We start from the raw sequence: 22126 nt of genomic DNA on the forward strand, positions 1-22126 counted from the left end.
AGGGTAGGGACTTGGCGGTGGAGGATGTAGCATCTCCATGGGAGCTCTTGTCTCTTCTAGTCAACGTCCTACATCAATGGAGAGAGCCTCACATCTTCCTACATGAAGGATCTGGAGGTGAGTGGCTCTGCAGGGCCAGCCCCCCTCTTCTCCCACAGCAGGGGCTGAGTGCCCTGCTGCCAGCTGAGACAGCCCGTGCCACCCCAGCCCTAATGACTGCTCTCTTTGCCTCTCCTCAAACCCTCCTGCAACTCCTCCTCTCTGCATGTGCCTCAGAGCAGGTACCAAGAGCTGGCAGTAGCCCTGGACTCCAGCTATCTAACAAACAGCTCAGTAACACCATAGAGGAATTGGTAAGAGCCCAGTGGGGTCCCCTGATTCCATGCTGCCCACCTTGGGCTTCTGTTTCCCCACGGGCTCTGAAAAAGGGGCTGGGGGCCCCCTGGTGTGAGGGAGAGTGGGGTGCTGGGTGGACCAGGTCTCAGCTGGAGGGACCCCAGAGCAGGGAGCGTGCAGCATGGCTCTCATCCTGTTGCTGCGCTCTCTGCCTCCTCCCTTCTTCAGATACCCCTGCTTGCACCCTGGCCACACAGCCCTGGGATTGTGGCCTCTCGTTCAGCACTGGCCATGAGCCTCATGTCCCCACCCTGACTCAGGCCCTGACCTGAGTTTTGAGTTTGGAAAAGCGCCTCTCCGCCCTGGGCTTGAGTTCCCAAGGAGGTTGAAATGGCAGTTGTCAAAGGTCTCTTTTAGCTCTAAGAATCCAAGATTTCCAGGCTCCCTGGGATGTCAACCTCAGGGAGAGAAGGGATCTTACCTGTGCTTTTCATTCCTGTATCCCCGCTGTTAAGAGCAGCCCCAACCCCTATGTAGCACGTGCTGAGCTGTCAAACGATGCGCACACCCCTGTAAATCCAAACCTAGTGGAAGGCCTGTCTTTTCTCACATTCCGTTTCTGGAGGCTCACCTTACTGTCCCCTAAGGAGAATCCCGATTCAGACTCGGTTCCATAGCTGTGAGCAAAAACCAGCAAAGACCCACATGCTCTTTCCTTGGGAGCCTCAGGACAGGCCCTGTGCCCATAGGGTCTGAGAACGTGCCAATCCCGCTCTGGCCCCCTGCCCACCCCCTCTTGCTCTGGGAGTGGAGTAGAGGGGACATCCTTAGTCACCTTCCCTTCTTTGACTCTTCCCCACAGAAACAACAGAACCAAGAAACTATGGAGCAAGTGGAAAAAGTAATGTGATTTCTGTGTCTGCTCATGGCACGGCTGCTGGGTCTACACCCCACGCCCTCCCCCTCCAGGGTCCCTGAGATCTGATGTAGCTTTTCTGTGTTTGCAGCACACCAAGGAACTGACCAAAGAGCGAAATGCTCTGAAACTGCTGTTATACAAGAACAAGTAAGAAGGGGAAGGCGGTGGGGAGGAGTCTGGGGGACCTTAGTACAGGTGATGAGGAGAGGGGTGCCGGGGAGCATGAGGAGGAAGTGGCTGTACAGGCTGGGACGTGTGCAGAGCCAAGCTCTGGTCCCAGCTGTGCCACCAGCTCATGCGATGGCCTCAGGCAGCTCAGGTCCTCTCTCTGGCCTGCCATGGGAGTGACCTGATTGTTGGGGACCCCTCCAACACCAAGGTTCTTGGCAGGTGCAGCAAGAAGATGGGTTGGTCACCAGAGCGGTGCTCTCTGTTTGCTCATTCCTCTCACCACAACAAAAACAATGAGGACCTGAAGCAGCAGAACTCTGAGCTCCGAGAGAGGCTTCGAGTCCTCGTGTCCGAAAAGAAGACCCTGCGGCTGGGCACGGAGGAGCTGCAGAAGAAGGTGGGAATGTCTGAGCTGCTGCTGCAACAAGCAAGAGGCTGCAGCCCATGGAGCACCAGCCCTAGCCCGCGGGGGCCACCATCCCCAGGGACTGTCAGGGAGGCCCCCAGCCAAGAGATGGAAATTCTGAATCCTTATTCTGGTCCTGCCCTAGAATCCTCCAGAAATTGCTAGAATTCTGCACAGAGCCCCTACCTGGACCTACACAATCAGAATCTCAGTGATACAGCTTTTCAAAAATGTGTATTTAAGCATCTCGGTTTCCGTTAGGAAGGCAGAGGCAGACAGACAGAGATGGAGGGAGATCTTCCATCCACTAGTTCATTTTCAAAATGCCTTCAACAGCCAGGGCTGAAGCCAGGAGATTGAAACTCAATCCAGACCTCCTGTGTGGGTGTCGGGATCCCAGGAGGCCATCCCCTGCTGCTTCCTAAGTTGCACAGTACAGCAAGTGCACCTGCTGTGGACTGCAGCCAGAGGTGGCTGTGTGTTTGGGTTTTGGGGGCAGCATCGGTTTAGAGGGAGGCAGTGGCCCCTGCTCATGGCTCTTTTCCCTGTGCTCTGGGCAGCTCTGCACACTGAGGGAGGAAAAGGAGCGCAGCCTGAGTCAGGTGCGGGAGCTGGAGACCACCGTGGCCGAGCTCAAGAGCCAGATGGGTGAGCAGGGGCAGAGGTAGCCTGGGAGCAGGATAGGTGTCGGGTGCCCTGGTGAGGGGTGTTGTGGCAGAGGGAAGCAGGTCTGTGCTGGTGGATGGCAAGTCTTGTCATCTCTCTGAGCCTCGGTGACCTCATCTGTAAATAGGGGTGGCGTACCCACTGTCCACCATGCACGGTCAAGCACTCTGTGTCCTGGCTTGGAAGGGTAATGACCATTTGAATATGGAAAGTCATTAGCCAAGAAGCCAGCACTGGGGTGGGGCAAGCAGTTGGCCTGAGGAGCTAAGGACCAAGCAGGAGCTTTTTGAAAACCCAGAGGCCAGGGCCCCTGATGGCTGCTTCCTTTCTCAGCTGAGCCTCCCACCCCAGAGTCCCCAGCTTCCCCCGCAGGGCTGTCGGAGGTGGAACAGCAGCTGCAGGCGCAGGCTGAGCAGCTGCAGAAGGAGCTGGAGAGCCTGGAGGGACAGCTGCAGGCCCAGGTGCAGGACAACGCAGGCCTGAGTCGCCTGAACCAGCAGCAGGAACAGCGGCTGCTGCAGCTGGAGCGGGAGGCGGAGCTGTGGGGCAACCAGGCCGAGGAACGCACACAGAGTGACCGCGTGACCATCAGCCACGCTCCTGCAGAACCGGGAGCTCAAGGAGCAGCTGGCCAAGCTGCAGGATGGCTTCGTGAGACTGGTGTGTTTGGCCTCCCTGGGCAAGGCCTCTGGTACAAAACACTTCCCTCTGGGCCTTCACTTCCCCCCAACCAAAGGGGATGGTGATTGACCTAGGCAGGTGCCCTGTGAGCCAGGATCCTGCTCAAATGTCTGTCGGAGGAGAGGGGCTGAGCTTTCAGCCCTCCCAGCACTGTGGGAGGTGGGCACCTGGTGCTGGGATCCGGATGCAGCCACTTTGGGTGGCAACGGATTGCTTCTCTCTGTGCAGAGCAATGACAACATGCGGCTCACCCTCTCACTGCAGGCAGAGCAGCACATCAAGAACGAGCTGGCCAGGGAACTCGGCCAGCTGCAGGAGAAGCTGGGGGAGCTGAAGGAAACGGTAATGCTCAGCCCGACTGTGAAGGACTGGGCCATGGGGACAAGTCTCTGGGGAGGGCAGTGCTAGGCCCAGGAGGGAGGCCGCTCCAGTCTGGAGTGACAGGTGACCTCCATGTCGACTGTCCTGCCTCTCTTAGGGCTGGTAGCCCCGGGCTCCTCCCAGGCCTGGACATCATTGTCCCACAAGAGGCGTGTCACCCAGCTCTTCTGGTCACTACACAAAGGCTACCCTTTGCTAAGCCTCGGATTCCTGATGAAGGAACTTAGCATTTTTTCCTTACACAGGTGTTGAGGATGAGCTGATATTGTGCATGTAAAGTATTAGGCACAAGTGTTCCCCTAACAGCTGATGCCTTCCCGCTCACGTGTGGCCTCAAGTTAAAGTGATGGGAAAGAAGGGGATGAGGTGTGAGGCTGGGTGCAGGAGACGTGGGGCTCTGTGCCACTCCCCTGCAACCAGTGGAATTGGTTAGCAACCCCCACCTGCCCTCATGCTCCCCCCACCCCCCTTGGTCTTCCGCAGATGGAGCTGAAGAGTCAGGAGGCTCAGGGTCTGCACCAACAGCGCGACCAGTGCCTGTTCCACCTGCAGCAGCACGTGGCCGCCTACACACAGCTGCACTCTGAGAAGAAGGTGCTACACAAGCAGAACCCTACTGCGCAGCAGCTCAGGAAGCAGCCACAGGAGATGCAGAACCCCCGGGAGCACCCAGGCCTGGGCACCAACCACTGCATCCCCTTCTACCGGGCTAACGAGCATGACGACATTATCGTCTAACACCAGATGCCGTCAGCCCAGAGAGCCCCAAACCCATCCTTGCCACTCCACCCCTGCTAACCACCCTATCCCCTGCCGTTCCTTCCCAGTTCCCTTCCCTCCTTAGCCAGAACCCCTGATGGGGAGAGAAAGGCCTCTTTAGGCTGCCTCTCTGGAGGACCCCAGGGGCTCCTGGGGCCTCCTCATTTCCAGCTCCATCCTCAGAGGCCGTGACCAACACAGGCAGCATTTGTGTGGCCCCCAGAACAGCCGAGACCAGGGGGTGCTCATCCACTTGGGCAAGTCAGCCAGGCAGTTTTCATCGCCCCTCTTGGGGCTGTCAGCCTGGCCAGCATAATCTGGCCAGGAACATCACATGGGGGCATCAGCAGGCAGAGACATGAGGGCATCAGGAGAGGAGGGCATCTGAGTGAGGGTCATTGCTGGTCGGGGGCACCCGGGAAAGGGCATCACTGGGCAGGGGTCACTTCTGGGGCAGGGGCATCATCATGGGCAAGGGTTACTTCCAGGCCAGGGGCATCATGGGTAAGGGTATATGGGCGAGGAGGGCACAATAGGATGAGGGTCCTCTGGGCGAGGGCAGTCCCTTATTAAGGGAGGCTCCCGGTCCCAAATGCAGGTTGGCCTAGGCAAGCTGAGGCTAATGGGAGGCCAAGCTTGGTCCAGCTCTTCACTCCGTGCCTGTGTCCCCAGGCAGGCCAGCTGGGAGGCACGGTCAACAGCCCTCAAAGGGTCGGCTGTGGCAGGCGATGCAGGGGCGCCTGTCCCCTTACTAAGAGGCACACCAGCCAGGCAGGGCCAAGGCAGGCTAGGCAGGCATTTGGGGGACTGCCTTTTCTTTGGAGGCACTTTGGGGCAGGGCAGTAGGCAGCATTCTGTCAGGCCCTAGGACAGTTGGGGCTAACTCTAGGCCTGATGAGGGGAAGAGGCTGCCTCCAGTGGGCCTCTCCACCACCATCCCATGTACATATTGTACTTGTGTATATTTTGTATATTCTGGGGGTAGGGCCTCCCCTGTATCATAGCTGAGGCTGGAGCTCGCAAATGAGGAGGAGGCCTTAATAATTATTTGGGGCTAGGAAACTTATTTATTGACAGTCTATGGCCCAGGAAAGAGGCGGAGACAGGGTTGTGGCACCATGGTGATGTGGCTCCTGTTATTATCTTGAAATAAAGAGATAGAGCCATACTGCTTGGCCATGTGTAGCAGGACTGTCCCAGGGCCCAGGGTCTGCTGTGCTACGGGTGGGCACTGCACAGGGCAGCAGGGCCTGCCAGCAGTGGGCAGCCTCTGTGCTGTGCCAGGCATTCAGTGGGGTGAAGAGGCCTCTTCCAGGCTGGTCTCCTTACACTACAACTCCAGGGGCACTGCCGTGTGTGTGTGTGTGTGTGTGTGTGTGTATTTATGAGTATTTATAGATATTTATAGAACAGGGCAGGAGCAGGACCGCAGAGGGGCACAAATTTTCACCAAGGTCATGCCTGGAGGTGTGAGCTCACCACACAACAGAAAGTCACAGATGAAGGGGAGGCTTTGGGGCTGAGGGGCCACTGTCAAGTCACAGAACAGCTCTCTGGACAGACTGGCAAAGGGAGGTCTCCGAGGAAGAGGAGGGATCTGGTTAAAGGTCGAAGAGGGGGCTGGGGATCTCAGGAAAGGACAGCCTTGCCTGACCCAATCGTCTGGCAGTGGGAGAGAGAACAGAGAGAACAGCGGAGAGAGAGGAGGGAGACAGGTGGTAAGGCAAGAGCAGCCAGGCCATGGCACTGGTGGGCAGGGCGGAGGTGGGAAGCAGCAGGAGGTGGGCACATGGGTGAGCTTTCTGGAAAAGACCATGGACAGGAAGGGGAAGGAAGATGGGAGGAGGAGCTGGAGTGGGTGACCAGAGCTTCCAGGTAGTCAGGGTGGAGGCTGGAGAGGGCCTCCCCTGCCACCCACGCCACCTCTCACACAGCACCCAGGCAGCACAGCCACAGTCCTGACACAAGCCTGGTCCTCTCAGTCTTCCCTCCTCCCTGATGGCCCTGCCTTTGGACCCACTGGCCAGGGCCAGCACTAGCCTGGGAGGCTCATGTGGCAGCCAGCAGGCCTGATGGAGAAAGACAGGAGGAAGAACCCTGCTTGAACCAGGAGCGGGCAGCTAAAACAGATGGGTGGAGGAGGCGCCGGAGGCCCCTCAGGTACTCAAAAACCCCAGGAGTCCTCAGAGGGGACCCTGGGGAGGCAGGGTGGGCAGGTGGCCACAAACTCACAAATCTAAGAGGGGAGCCTCAGCTGGTCGGGGGGCTGCAGGTCGTGGAGGCGAGGCAGGGACCTCCCTGCTGGGGAAAATCAGAAGAGGGAGAGTCAGAGGCTAGCGAAGAGCGGCAGGTGGGGCCCTGGGCCAACTCTGCAGCCCGGCCGGGCGGAACTCAGAGTAGCTGACCTGCTCTGGCTACAGGGCTTCATCTGGGGCTGAGGACCCCACCTTCAGCCAGTAGCAGGTGTGACAATGCCCAGGTGGGAGGCAGGAGGCTGTGCGTCCCTGCCTCGCCTGGGCTGATGGGTGCAGAGGATTCTCAGGCTTTGAGGTCATCAAGCAACCAAAGGCTTCACCCTGGCCACTGCTCAACTGCACACCCAAGGGACAAGGTGACCCCCGGCCTTTCACCCTGGCCTGTGCTGGGGCTCCCAGGCTGGGGGACCTGATACCCCCTGGCCCCTGCCCCCAGCAGCACAGCTCCGATTGGGGCAGGTGTGGCACGCCCAGGAGGAAGTTCAAAGACCTCTGGCTGCCCCACAACAACATCCCCCAAGTTCCCAGCCCCTACACCATCAACCACAAGCTCCCTGACCTCTCTGACAGCTCAGAGGACACCCACATCTGCCAGTGGTGCGGATCCTGTCCCGAGAACCCCCAGGCTCAGCCACGGAGGCCCTGGGCAGCTGCACGGAGTCCCGAGGCTGGCTGGGAAGGGAGAGGAGAGAGCCAGCTGGCCCAAGGACAGAAACAGGAAAGAGGGAGTCTGGAGCTGCAGTAGGGAGAGGGAGGGGTCTGGCCCTGAGGTCCCAGGGGTGCCCCCCAGTGTGGGGCTGATGCAGTGGGGCAGATGCGGTCCTGAGGCAGGCAGAGTGGCAGGTGCCTACCTTGGCTGACGCTCCTCAGGGGGCACTGAGAGGGATTCTGAAAGACAGTTCGGGAGCCTCCCGGAGTTTTGTCTGCTCAGGAAGACTGAGGAAGGCCCACCTGTGGGCTGTGGTTGGGGTGGGGGAGGGCTAGGGGTAGCCATGATGCCACTGTGTGGGGGGGCACGTAGACAACCTCTCCCCATTGGGTGAACTCAGAAATCCTCATGGGGGATAGAGGACATTGGCACCACAGGGGTTGGCGGGTGCTGGCAACCTCATGGGTCGGGGGACAGAGACACCCCAACAGGTCAGGGGGCATGGGCACCCTCACGGGGTTGGTGCCACAGCCACCCTCACCAGGTCGGGCGGCAGCCATCCTCACAGGGTCAGGGGCAGCAGCCACCCTCATGGGGTTGGTAGTTCAGGCACACTCATGGGGCTGGGGATGCTGGCACCCTCATGGCTCAGGGGGCACTGGCACCACGTGTCGGGGCCCCTGCACCCTCAAGGGATTGTGCAGTACAATGAGAAGGCCATGCCAAGATGGCTGCTGGCAAGAAAGCATCAGTTACCCAGGAATTGCTTCAGAAACTCCCTGGGAAAGCACCTGGCAATGGAGCCTGCCTGGCAACAGGCTGTGATTGGTCAGGGCATAAACTGCCCCTTGACAAGATTGGCTGCCTCGGCTATATAAGCTGCTGCACCAACTGAAATAGACAAGTCTGCTGGCTGCTCACCTCTGGCCTGCTTTCACCTGACTCCCGGCATCTGTGTGGTGACTCTGTGCCTCTTGCCCCCACCATGCTCCTCCTCTCAGAATGAATCCACAGCAACATCTGGCACCAACGTGACAGAGAGACAGTGTGTCAGACTCGGCGAGGTCCCCCCTTGATTTCAGCAAGTAGGCCCCTCGGTGTTTTGTGTGCTATTCGGTTCTGTGAGGGTGAGCACAGAACCCCCTCCTACGCCCCTTTCCTTGTCCTTGTCCTCAGTCTAAGTGACCCCAGGTTAGCACACACTGCCCAGAAACCTAATGCCGCTTCTCGGCTCCTCCTTTTACTTCCAGTTCACCTGGCGAATTCACATAAGGGACTGATCATCCCAGAATTCGGAACCAAGTCATCTACCCTCCCTTGAGAGAGTTGACGCTCTGGAGACACCGTGTGGGCATACGGCCTTGACCTAACAAATCAAGGAAGTCCCCCACTAAGCACAGGACAAACATACGACCTGATACACCACTGTCTGTCCATCTAACGTAGGGAACCCCTGCATAATGCCATCAACCACTGAGGTGCTAGGAATTTGTTTTGTTATGGCAGCAGTGCTGTGCGTGTCTTTGCTTTGGCTAGAGTTGGCGTGCCGTGCTGCTCTTAAGCACTCAAACATGGGAAAGATACCCCTCTCAGAAACCCACACAGATGACCAAACATAATGAATCTGTGAGTGATGAGAGCCTGTCACTCCAGGTCCCTGTCTCACAGACATCAGTTGATGACTTAGGGAGAGAGTGCTCTGAGAGTGAAACTGACGTGTCAGCAGACAATGCAGCAATGCCTGGTCAGACACCCCCCAGATACCCATGGGATGAACTTAGATGACCTTGAGGCAATAACCCATGTGAGGTCATCCCATCCACACCCAGTGAGGATCTCCATGTTTGTGGCAGTTCCCAGGTACCCCAGGCTCTCAGAGCAGCTGCTAGACCCCATCCCACCTGCATGTTTGCCCTAAATGTAGGAGCAGATGTGGAATTCAGGCCCTGGATTCCAACACCCATAGAAAGGCTTTTGCTGACCAAGGGGCCAAGGATATGCTTGTGTCTATCCAGAGAATGTGGGACAGCCCATTTGGGTACCAGCCAGAAACATCAAGCCTGCAACTGATAGTCAACTAGAACCAGCTGAACGAGACAGAGTCCACCTTGTTAGTGGATGCACCTGCTACCAATTGTCAAGCTGCTGCCCTATTATCCTACCCTGAGGAACTGCCCATAGCCATATTTGCTACTGTTTTCTATCCCCATTAGCTCTGGTCAACCACTCAAATGGCCCATAACCTGCATGTGGTTACCATTGTTCCTCATTCCTACCCCCATCTGAGGAAGCACTCCTATGGTCTCCTGTTTTGAGCGCTGGTTAGTCAATGACGGGTAAGATCTCCTGGGGGACAACCTAAGACAGGCACAGCCATGAACGGAGACCACATGGAAATGGGGTCAACAATGGTATGGCCAAGAATCATGCCTCCCATTGCTCAAAAATAAACAAAAAGGGGGCAATGTGGTGGAACAAGAAGACCATGCCAAGATGGCTGCTGGCAATGGAGCCTGCCTGGCAATAGACTGTGATTGGATGGCTTTGGAAACCACATGGCAATGTGAGCCTGCCTGGCAACAGCCTGTGATTGGATGGCTTCCAAAACCACATGGCAATGGAGCCTGCCTGGCAACGGGCTATGACTGGTTAGGGCATAAACCGCCCCTTGACTGGATTCACTGCTTCGACTATATAAGCTGCTGTACCAACTGAAATAGACGAGTCTGCAGGCTGCTCGCCTCTCACCCGCTTTCACCTGACTCCTGGGATCTGTGTGGTGACTCCACGCCTCTTGCCCCCACCACGCTCCCTCTCAGAACGAATCCACAGTTACAATTAAGTTCAGGGGGGTGCAGGGGCTGCCTCAGAATGTGGATTAAAACTTGAGATTTGCACTCTGGCCCAGGGTTGCCTCTTTGAGGACAGCCAGGCCTGGATGCAGCTCCAGGAGCCCTGCAGGAACACACCTGCCACAGAGAAGCTGCAGGGTGGCTCCTGTTAGTTACCTGATAACCCACCCTTGATTAGCTTGAAGGGTCTTACCCTGCTACTTCATTCCCCCATCCAAATTTTTATCTTCTCTCCTTTATTCAGAGAGAAACTGCATTCTGCACCTGGATGTTGTTAACCAAGGATTAATACTCAGCTCCCAGTCCAAGCCAGGTCTCCAGGTGCCACTTGGGGGGTGCCTGACAAATGAACAGGTATCCACACCACACAGAAGAGATGTTCCAGTTACTGGTGTTACTTCTCTAACGATGAGGTGTTTGGGGCCCCACGTGAATACTCATGAGCTTTGCACACACTGATACATAGACCAGCCCAGAGGTCCCCAAGGCCTGGATCCAGAAAGAGGATTCTCTCTAGTGCTTTGTACTTGGCTAGAGTTGAGGATGCCTGCACTCATTTCTGCCCACTCACACAGCCCCACACCCTGGGTGCCTAAGATCCATTTTCAGGCCTGCCTCACCACCACGGACCAGCATCAGGATATTCTGAGACTCCCCACAAAACCTCTGGAGGCTCTGAGAGTACATAGGGAGGGCAGGATGACTGAGCCAGAAGAGACTTTTGCCTATGGGGGCCTGAGGATGCAGGAAATTGTTTTTTTTTTCTCCCCCAAGCTATGGATTAATTGAATCTAGGAGTAGAGATGCCCCTTGCAGCTCAGTGACTAGAGAACAACCTCTCTTTCATCCTTTCAAAAGGTCAGCACCTTCAAGACCAGAATGGGCTCATCCTGGCCCTCACTTCACATATGATCTCAGTGACAGCTCCAAGGCCAGCAGTCAGGCCTCTTGGAACCTGTCTGGGGCATGTAGGAAAAGAAGGGGCCTCTTGGGAGAGAACATGATGCCTTGGGCCACCTGGCCAGGTTTTCTGTGATATCCCCAGGACAATGGCAATCTCAAAAGCAAAAATAATCAGGTTTTGCAAAGAATGATATTCATTTGGGAATGGTAGAACAACACAATGGTTGAACATGTGTCATAATAGACTATGAGTGCACTCCAAGGGTCTGAAGGAGGGGGAGTTCTTAAAGGAAAACATAAGGAATGCTATACCAAATACTTTGAAACAACAATATTGGATCACAATGGATAATACCTAGGCTGAGTCCTTTACAATAGTTACTATTAGGCAACCAAGAGTTTAGCATCAGCTCCAGGGCTGCAGCAGGTTGGACATGACAGGAGCTGAGATGGTGCTATGGGACTCATGGTTGTTAGTGACCATACAGGAAGTGTCCCTAGAACGGTGGTAAATGCCCAATTAGGGTGAGCCCAAGAAAGAATGGCAGAAGCATGGACAAGAGTATACACACGAGTCCACGCTTCCTGCTGAAAAGAGAGTCAAGTGTTTACAAAGACATGTGATGTGGAGGTTTTGTCTCACAGATGAACATTGCATACGATGCTCAGACCATGCAAAGAGATTGATGTGAGACACTGGTAGAAAATCAACATACAAGGGACTTCGGAGTGCACTTACTTTAGAAATGAGAAATATCAACAAACAATTTCTCTTTGGTTTGTCTGTGCTTTGATGAGGGAAGATTGCCTTTCATCTGAGAGCCATTTTTCATTGTGTGGTATGCTGCAATTGCACCAAATTAAAATATTTTTCCTAGTTGTTTTCTTTCTCTGAAAATGTTCATCTTAAGGATGTATTTACAATAAGATTGCATTTTGGGGCTGGTACTGTGGTGCAGTGGGTTAAACCACTGCTTGAGGTGCTTGCAGCACATACAGGTGCCAGTTTGAGTCCTGGCCACTCCACTTCCAATTCAGCTCCCTGCTAATGTACCTGGGGTAGTAGCAGAAGTGCTTGGTCCCCTGCACCCACGTGGGAGACCTGGAAGAAGCTCCCAGCTCCTGGCTTTGGTCTGGCCCAGCTTTGGCCATGGCAGCCATCTGGGGAGTGAAGTAGATAGAAGATACCTCTCTCTCTCTCTCTCTCTCTCTCTCTCTCTCTCTCCTCTCTCTCTCTCTTCCTCTACCTCTATCTTGCAAATAAAGTAAATAAATTGTCTTAAAAGATATTGAATGTTATATACCTTATTACCATCAGATATCTGAATAATTTGGGGGCTTCTAAGCTTACTGGGGATGCATTAAAGACCTGAATTTAAGGCCTATGACTAAATTTGCTAGGAGAAAATATAGGGGAAACACTTCAAGACATTGGTGTAGATGGTGACTTCTTGGTTTAGGTCTCCAAAGCATAGACAACAAAAGCAAAACTAGACAAATGGTATTATATCAAAACTCAGAAGTTTTTGCACGTCAAAGGAAAAGACAGAGTGAAGAGACATCCAACAGAAAGTGCAAAAATACTTGTGAGCTACTTATCTGATAAGGGGTTAACATCCAGAATATATCAGCAACATAAAAAACTCAACAACAAACAACCAGTCGAGTTAAGAAATGGGGAAAGGACCTCAGAAGACAGTTCTCTGAAGAAGAAATGCAAATGGCTAACAAATATAGTGAGGGAATTCTTAGGGGATAATAATTTAAACCAACCCAAGCATTTGGTATATGATTGTCCTTGAATTCAGAACATGGCCATCAGGAGGTAATTAGTTCTGACCAAATGATACTGCATTATTGGTTTTGTAATAATTGTCAAATATCATCAGTTTCTCATAGTGGATTCCAAAACATTTGGAGAGGCTTATTACTTTTTAGACATTTGGGAAGGAAGGAGAGACTGTTCAGTGCTCAGAAAGGTGTTCTTTAGAACCACCACAAGAGAGCAGTAAGACGTAGGCTTTAATATCTGCACCCCTGTTTCTCAGAGGCTTGGGAATATGTTTATTCCACCTTTCTTGTGTTAATGTCTCCTTTTCTTCATTTTAAAATTCTCAAACATCTTGTAGAGATAAATTTACTTTCTCTGGAACCTTCTGATTGTACATCTGTGTCTGTACCTGTGTGCACATGTGCATGAGTATATGTTAATGTTCATACATGCATTGTGATGTGTGTGCTTGTCTAACATATGTATACATCTCTGTTAGTGTTGTTATTGTATATCTTCATGTGTACCTTCACCTGTGTGTACTATGTAAGTGTGTGAGGGTTAAGTGTATGAGTGTGTGTACCTTTATGAAATATATGTTTGTGTATACCCACTCACATCAAATACTATGCACATGTATGTGTGTGTGTGTTAGATGTGCACTGTGGTGTGTCCATTTGTGTGGCTCAGGCCTATTCAAGTGTGGGCTAGGGTATGTGACATATGTGTGCCCGTTCATGTTTGTGGGATTTTATTGGATGGGCAGGGAGATTTCAAATAGCATTTATATGTGTGTGTAATGACAAGGAACTAAACCAACTGCCCTCTTTTTAAAAGATTTATTCATTTATTTGAAAGTCAGAGTTACACAGGGAGAGGAGAGGCAGAGAGAGGGGGAGAGAGGTCTTCCATCTGATGGCTCATTCCCCAATTGGCCACAACAGCCAGAGCTGTGCCAATCTGAAGCCAGGAACCAGGAGCTTCCTCCATGATTCCTATGTGGGTGCAGGGACCCAAGGACTTGGGCCATATTCCACTGCTTTCCCAGGCCATAGCAGAGAGCTGGATTGGAAGTGGAGCAGCCAGGTCTTGAACCAGCACCCATATGGGATGCCAGTGCTTCAGGTCACATTGCTGTGCCACAGTGCCGGTCCTACAAACTGTCTGTAGAACTTTATTCCCAATTGAACACCTCACTCTGGCAGTATGCTGTCTGCACTCTCTGGAGAGATCAGAGGAAACCCTTTGACTCCCAAGTTGAGATCACTACTCTGTGTTTCTCTGTCCTGCACAACAGTTACATTCACTGGATTGTGTGGGGGCCATCGTAAGCCTATTTGTTCTGTGTAGAAGCTCTGAGTCTAAACAGCACTTTAGTATTTATTTCTATCACCACACAGTCTTACTTTCTCTGATATTTGACCATTTCATCTCTAATGATTGACTTTCTTAGGAAAATACAGGTGTCAACTATCCTCTCAAATAATCTGTTTCTAATATGACCATTTTCTTGGCTTCAGCAGATTCTTTTGAAGTAAAACTTGTTAGCTTATCTTCCTAAAGCTTATTTATGCACGCCTTTATTTTAAACTCTGTATTCCTTTGCAAAAATGCCAGAGGAACCTTCACAAGCTCTGTTTTCTTAGAAAGAGTTGATTACTTGCTTTTGAGGTTTGTCTTGAAATGGTGTTCTCTGATCTTAGTGCCTGATATGTAGTCATTTTTCATGTTTTCCCACCTAGCATTTTCTTTTTATTTATTTATTTTTTGAAAATAACACACAGAGAGAAGGAGAGGCAGAGAGGCAGAGGTCTTCCATCCACTGGTTCATTCCCCAATTGGCTGCCATGGCTGGAGCTGCATCGATCTGAAGCCAGGAGCCAGGAGCTTCTTCTGAGTCTCCCACGTGGGTTCAGGGCCCCAAAGACTTGGACCATCTTCTACTGCTTTCCAAGGCCATAGAAAAGAGCTGGATTGGAAGTGGAGCAGCCTGGACTCAAACCGTCACCCATATGGGATGCCGGGCACTGCTGGCAGCAGCTTTACCTGCTACACCATGATACCAGCACCCCCACCTAGCATTTTCTAACTTCATAGCATTCTGAGAGAGCAATGACTTTGCAGGCAGGGTAGCCCAAGATCAAACCAGGGGCCAAGTCAAATCACTTGGCCTTTACAGTAGTGGCATTGGCTATAGCCTGCACACTAAGTTATATAGTAGATTACCCATAAACTCCTACTGATTTTCATTTAAATTTTATGAAGGAAATGTTTTAAAAACAGTTTCTCAGACAAATTATAGTTGAAAGATGTTAATGTATGGTGGAATGAGAAGGCCATGCCAAGATGGCCACTGGCAAGTGAGTGTCAGTTACTCAGGAGTGGCTTAGGAAACCCCCTGGGAGACCCCCTGGCAACAGAGCATGACTGGCAACAGGCTGTGATTGGATGGCTTTGGATACTTCCTGGCAACAGGCTGTGATTGGTTAGGGCATAAACCACCCCTTAACCAGATAGGCTTTCTTGGCAATTTAAGCTGCTGTTGCAACTGAAATAGATGAGTCTGTGGGCTGCTCGCCTCTGGCCTGCTTTCACCTGACTCCTGGGGTCTGTGTGGTGACTCCACACCTCTTGCCCCCACTACGCTCCTCCTCTCAGAATGAATCCACAGCAACAAATGTAGCTGATTTCCTGCATAAGAGTCAGAAAATATTAATTCTACATTATTCAAAATGGAGAACTTTATGCTTCAAAAGAACTCTAAAGCTACTGACCTAAAAAATATGAGGGGGGTCTTCAAAAATTCATAGAAAGTGCATATTTTGAAAAAACTATGCATGGAGTTGAAACAGTTTTGCATCAAAAGAAACATATCTTAATTTTATTTTTCCATAATTTTTGAAGCCCCCTTGTACACAGACTCTATAAATATTTCTATCAACACTTTTTATCCTACATAATGTTCAGTACTTGTTGACATCACAAGAAACAAGATTTGGGTGAGAAGACATTGCTCAAATAACCGAATCTTCAAAAAATTCCAAAGATTTTCAAATTATATCACTCCAAAGATGGATAGACATTTAAGCTATTTTGTAATTACATTCAATAAAAACAGAAGCTATTGCTTTGGAAGATTATGTTTATCAGTTGACAGTATCAAATCAGCGTCAGCATAGGCATTTGGTTCAGTGGCTACGCTGCCTCTTGGGACACCTGCATTGCATACCAGAGCGCCTGGGTTGAAGTCTTGTCTCTGCTCCTAATTCCAGCTTCCAGCTAATGCAGACTCTCAGAAGGGATCCAATACTTGGGTGTGGGAGACCTGGATTGAACTTCCAGCTCCTGGCTTTGGCCTGGCCGAAGCCTGTCTGTTGCAGGTCTTGGTGCATGCACCAGTGCATGAGAGTCCTGTCTGTCAGTCTTGCTGCCTCTCAAAAAAAATCTGCAAAAAAATATTAAAAAAGAAGCAAAATCAAGAGTTGGAAATGTGAATTCATCAGGAGGACACCTTCCCAACAACTTGATTTGTGCTTCCTGATCCGTGGTTATTCTCTCCATTCTTCCCATCCCCATTTAAGCTATGTCAGTGAACACTTCCCCCACTGTGAGACTAATCCATCCTCGATCCCAGTCCCTTCTTATGCTACTTTTTACCCTATAGTTAATCTGGCAGTGAGATCTCACCTATCTGAAATATGGCTTTTCCGAACTCAGTTCAAGTTCACTGATGTCTAAATCAAATTCTTGTATACAGTTTTATACTCTGAAGATAAACACAATAATAATTCTCTACCCTATACTTATGTGGTTATAAGTCCTTATGGTAACCACAAAAAACTAGAATATCTATAAATTTTAATTAATTATCTAACTTAGCTGCTTAAGAAATACTCAAATGTGAAAACAAGCCAAATACTTAAATCTTAAAAAAAGAAATTATGACAACAGTTGTCATGAGGGAAAGGGGGCCAGTGCTGTAGCGTAGCAGGTAAAGCTGCTGCCTGCAGTGCCAGAATCCCATATGGGCTCCGGTTCAAGTTCCAGCTGCTCCACTTCCAATCCAGCTCTCTGCTGTGGCCTGGAAAAGCACTGAAGGATGGCCCAAGTCCTTGGGCCCCTGTACCCACATGGGAGATCCAGAATAAGCTTCTGGCTCCTGGCTTCAGATCAGCACAGCTCCAGCCCTTGCAGCCAACTGGGGAGTGAACCAGTGGATGAAAGGCCTCTCTCTCTCTCTCTCTCTCTCTCTCTCTCTCTGTGTGTGTGTAATTCTGCCTTTCAAATAAATAAATAAATAAGTATCTTTAAAAAAATAGGGGGGCAGCACTGTGGTGTAGCAGGTAAAGCCACCGCCTGCAGTGCTGGCATCCCATACGGGCACCCGTTCGAGTCTTGGATGCTCCACTTTTGATCCAGTTCTCAGTTATGGCCTGGGGAGGCAGTAGAAGATAACCCAAGTCCTTGGGCCCTCACACTCATGTGGGAGACCTGGAGGAAGCTCCTGGCTCCTGGCTTCAGATAGACTCAGCTCCAGCCATTGTAGCCATCTGGGGAGTGAACCAGCAGATTGAAAACTCTCTCTCTCTCTCTCTCTGCCTTTCAAATAAATAAATAAATAAATAAATAAATCTTTTAAAAACAGGAATATCAGAATGTGTATCTATAAACAGCTAAAATCTTTTTTTTAAGATTATTTATTTGAAAGAGTTACACAGAGAGGGAAGGAGGCAGAGACAGAGAGGTCTTCCATCTGCATCTTCTACTGCTTTCCTAGGCTGTAGCAGAGAGCTGGATTGAAGTGGAGCAGCCAGGTCTCGAACCGGCACCTATATGGGATGCTGGCACTACAGGCAGTGGTTTTACCCACTATGCCACTGCACCTGGCCCATTGCTAAAATCTTTTAAAAGAAACAGCAGCAGTTGCAATAAGAACTTGCATTCATCACTGTCCCAAACTCCCTGTAGATTTGAGAAGGAAATTGCTTTTGAAAACAATCATGTCAACACCATGCAGGAAAAACAGAGACCATCCAACTTTATTTAACACAGTAAGCCCACCAAGTCCAGTGCAGCCACCTGCCAAACCAATCAACCTTGTAGGATGTCACTATGCAGACATGATAGAGTAATACTGGAAGCCACACAGGGAACATCAAGTTAGTTTCAGAGATCAGATATCACACCATATTACAGGTCATCATGTGGACCTAAAAATCAGTATTACAGGTCACTGTCCAGGCCTCATACTAGTTTCAGTGGCCATCTTTTTTTTTTTTTTTTGACAGACAGAGTTAGTGAGAGAGAGAGACAGAGAGAAAGGTCTTCCTTCCGTTGGTTCACCCCACAAATGGCCACTACGGCCATCGCTGCGCCAATCCTAAGCCAGGAGCCAGGCACCTCCTCCTGGTCTCCCATGCAGGTGCAGGGCCCAAGCACTTGGGCCATCCTCCACTGACTTCCCGGGCCACAGCAGAGAGCTGGACTGGAAGAGGAGCAACTGGGACTAGTACCCAGTGCCCCAACCAGGACTAGAACCTGGGGTGCCAGCGCCACAGGTGGAGGATTAGCCTAGTGAGCCACGGCGCCGGCCATGGATATCTTATTGGTAGATATCTTGTGCTTTAGGTGGAATTTCTCCCCCCGTCCCCCCAGACCTTTCTGTGTCCAAAACTCTGAAGACCTGTCAGCCAGAGACTGGAAGCATTTTACAGAGTGCAGATCTGAGATTTCATCCTTGCTGGGAACTTGGCGCACTTCTCACACCCTTGATGGCTACAGCCAGAAAAGGCAGGTTCGCGCGCCCTCTGGCGCACTTCTCACACCCTTGATGGCTACAGTCAGAAAAGACAGGCTCGCGCGCCCTCTGGCGCACTTCTCACACCCTTGGTGGCTACAGCCAGAAAAGGCAGGCTCGCGCGCCCTCTGGTGGCTTCTGGGACTCAGCACAGGACTTGCGGCCGTTCGCCACAGACTACACCTCCCAGTGGTCCCCACGGGCATCCTGCGTCAGAGGACCGCGTCTCCCAGAACACCTCACGGGCTCTGGACTCAGACTCCATCTCCCAGAGCCCCATGGGCGCCTGCCTTAGACTGCATCTCCCGGAGCCCCATGGACGCCTGCCTCAGACTGCATCTCCCAGAGGCCCGTGGGCGCCCACCTCAGACTGCATCTCCCAGAGCCCCGTGGGCGCCTGCCTCAGACTGCATCTCCCGGAGCCCCGCGGACAGCCGACTTCCGAGTACTCCTCTCACGGAGGGCCCTGCGGGGGTGCCCTCTTTGAGGAGCCCGTCTTCTGTCTTCCAGAGCACTCTGCGCAAATCCCTAAGACCCCATCTCCAAGAGCCCCATGGGCGCCTCAGACTCAAACTCCCAGAGCCAGCGAGCGACAAGCCTCAAAGGACTCCATCTCCCAGTGGTCCCCGCGGGTGTCACGCATCACAGGACCGCGTCTCCCAGAACACCTCACGGGCTCTGGACTCAGACTCCATTTCCCAGAGTCCCGTGGGCGCCTGCCTCAGACTGCATCTCCCGGAGCCCCATGGGCGCCTGCCTCAGACTGCATCTCCCAGAACCCCGTGGGCGCCCGCCTCAGACTGCATCTCCCAGAGCCCCGTGGGCACCCGCCTCAGACTCCATCTCCCGGAGCCCCGTGGGTGTCCAGCTTCCTAGGACTCCGTCTCACGGAGGGCCCTGCTGGGCTGCCCTCTTTGAGGACCCCAGCTTCCAGATCCCCCTGAGCATGAAACCCTCAGAAAGCCATCTGCGAAAGACCCGCGGGCGCCCCCTGCGACTCCAACTACCAGAGCCCAGCCAGCGACAAGCCTCGGAGGACTCCATCTCCCAGGGGTCCCCGCGGGCATCATACGTCAGAGGACCGCGTCTCCCAGAATGCACGGTGGTCTCCCGCTTCAGACTGCATCTCCCAGAGGTCCCCGCGCTCACTGTGCGTCAGAGGGCCACGTCTTCCAGACACCTCGCGGGCGCTCATCTCAGACTAACTTTCCAGGGTCCTGTGAGCGCCTGCCTCAGACTCCATCTCCCAGAGTTCCTAGCAGGATGCTCACGTCAGAAGGACCGCTTCTCCCAGAACACCTTGCAGGCGCTCGCCTCAGACTCCATCTCCAGCGGCAAGCTTCAAAGGACTCCATCTCCCACCGCTCCCCGTGGGCACACACACACACACACACACACACGTTATCCTCAGAACGATGGAGCCCTAGAGTGTGGAGTGCAGAGCACGTCAGGGCATCTGTCACAGATGCGTGGACACTCACGACGCGTGGTGGGAGACGGCGCTTGTGTGGAATCCACAGGCCGGAATGAAAGTGGAATGCACACGAGCAGTGCACCGTCCTTCTTACAGGGCCAACAGAGGCTTCGGGCGTCAGGCGTTGCGGCACAGCGGCTTAAGTGGCTGCCTGCAATGCTGGCATTCCCTATGGGCGCTGCTTAGATCAAGTCTACTGCACTCCCAATCCAGTTCCCCGCTGATGTGCCTGGGAAAGCCTCGGGTGGCGTCCAGAGTCTTGCACCCGTGCCACCCCCATGAAAGACACTGGGGGAGTTCCAGGCTCCTGGCTTCAGCTTGGCCCACCCCACCATTGTCGCCATTTGGGGAGTGAACCAGCAGATGGAAGATCTGTCCCTCCCTCTGTCACTGTAGCTCAAGAAAGAAAGAAAGAGAGAAGGAGGGAGGGAGGGAGGGAAGGAAGGAAGAGAAAAAAAAAAGAAATTTAAAAAGACAAAAGAAAAGGAGTCTTAGGGAGCCTGTTTCATCGTCCCGCCATTCAAGGCCACAGCTGCAGACCCATCAGTGAAGAGCAGGTCTGCACCAGAAATCTCCAGAGCTTGAATCTTTGTCTACTGTCCAGGACCACGGGCAATACATTACTGTTGAGATCTACTTCCTGAAAACCCATAACCCCAGGCCCATTGTGAGGAAAGTCAGAAAAGAGAAACATGGCATAAAGCTGGAGACCTAGAAGCCATGAGCGGTTTTCTAGTAAAAATACATAAAAGTTGGGGCCAGTGTTGTGGTGTAGTGGGTTAAACCACAACCTGTAGTACCAACATCCCATATGGGCACCGGGTAAGTCTCTCCCTGGTACTCTGACACCATCAGAAGCACATGTCCTGCCTCTCCAGTCTACGCATATCCTGGAGCCTGTGTGAAGTGGCACAGACCCTAAATGCCTCCCTTCCACTTTTATCTTCACTCATTTCCCAGCGTGCAATCTTTTCCCTGAGGGCATGAATTGCAGGGGACACAGTGCACATCTGCTCTGGGAGATAAGTAGGAAGTGAGAGAAGCCTGGAAGGGGATTCTCTGAATCTGAGATCCCCAGAGGCGATCCCCGGCTCTGCCCTCCACTGCCCTCCTCTACAGTGGAGACTCCCTGGGTTCCTACAGCCACGGGACAGGTGTGGAGAGACCTCCCCTTTGTGGTGCATCCTGCAGGGCAGTACAGTCGTGCACATTTATGTCCTTTATGTCTCAGCAAAGCTGAGTTCCCATCTCCATGGAGAACCTTAGGAAAGGTCATGTGGGGTGAGCTCCTGTTTCTATGTCAGCTTTGCAACACTGAATGTAAAAATGGTCACTGAAAAACCCAGGAAGCTTGCTTATTGTGAGAGTTGAAGGATCAAATTCCACTGCATATTAACTGTAAATTTCAAGATTTAGAGGTAACTTTTTCTTTTTATAGTTGTCTTACAGATTTTAAAATTTATATGAGAGTTACAGAGAAAAACAGAGAGGTCTTAGATCTACTGGCCCAGTCCCCAAAAGGCTACAATGGCCCAGACTGGTCCAGGCCAAAGTCAGGAGCCCAGAGATCTTTCCCAAGTCTCCTGCATGTGTGCAGGGGACCAAGCCCTTGAGTCGTCTGCCACTGTTTTTCCAGGCAAATTAGCCCAGACCTGGACTGGAGATAAAACTGTCAGGTCCTGGACTTGTGCCCATACTGGATGCCAGCATCACAGACAGCAGCTTACCCTGCTATACCACAATGTCAGCCCAAAGTAGTTTTATTTTTGAACATTGCCTTTGTTAATGAATTAATAAATCTATTCATCCTTGATTTTTCCAGTCATTTCTTTATTCTCTGTGAATTTGCATTTGCTCTTTGGGATACCAACCCTTCTGCATTGTTGACTGCAAACATTATATGAGGTTCCCTCTGTCATTCATGAAGGGATGAAAGCATAAACTCATTTTAACGTGAACCTAAGGAGATCGTTTTAACATTAGAGACAGATAATCTTGAGGTAGTTTCCTTTTTCCCTTCATTTACTCAATTTTATTTACTTTCCCACCTCTCTGGTGTAAGCATGGTTTTAATAGCACAAGTTCCCATTAGTTGTGTTTCCAGAG

The 22126-nt window shown here is 51.9% G+C and overlaps 2 protein-coding genes across 2 annotated transcripts in view; one reads left to right on the top strand and one right to left on the bottom strand.

Moving 5' to 3' along the window:
• Positions 1–6026, top strand: part of LOC127489307 (golgin subfamily A member 2-like) — a 122993-nt gene extending 116967 nt beyond the window's left edge. The window contains 11 exon segments of the mRNA XM_070064230.1: positions 61–117; positions 277–316; positions 319–353; positions 1199–1237; positions 1344–1402; positions 1646–1823; positions 2393–2480; positions 2832–3090; positions 3092–3158; positions 3408–3521; positions 4044–6026. Coding sequence (XP_069920331.1) covers positions 61–117; positions 277–316; positions 319–353; positions 1199–1237; positions 1344–1402; positions 1646–1823; positions 2393–2480; positions 2832–3090; positions 3092–3158; positions 3408–3521; positions 4044–4298 — 1191 coding nt within the window. The 3' untranslated portion in view covers positions 4299–6026.
• The window catches only part of LOC103347431 (translation initiation factor IF-2), a 779171-nt gene that overhangs the window by 384861 nt on the left and 372184 nt on the right, over positions 1–22126 (bottom strand). The gene's annotated exons all lie outside the window — the stretch shown is intronic.

Source organism: Oryctolagus cuniculus, chromosome 19 (genome assembly GCF_964237555.1).
Source record: "Oryctolagus cuniculus chromosome 19, mOryCun1.1, whole genome shotgun sequence".
NCBI classification, from domain to species: Eukaryota; Metazoa; Chordata; class Mammalia; order Lagomorpha; family Leporidae; genus Oryctolagus; species Oryctolagus cuniculus.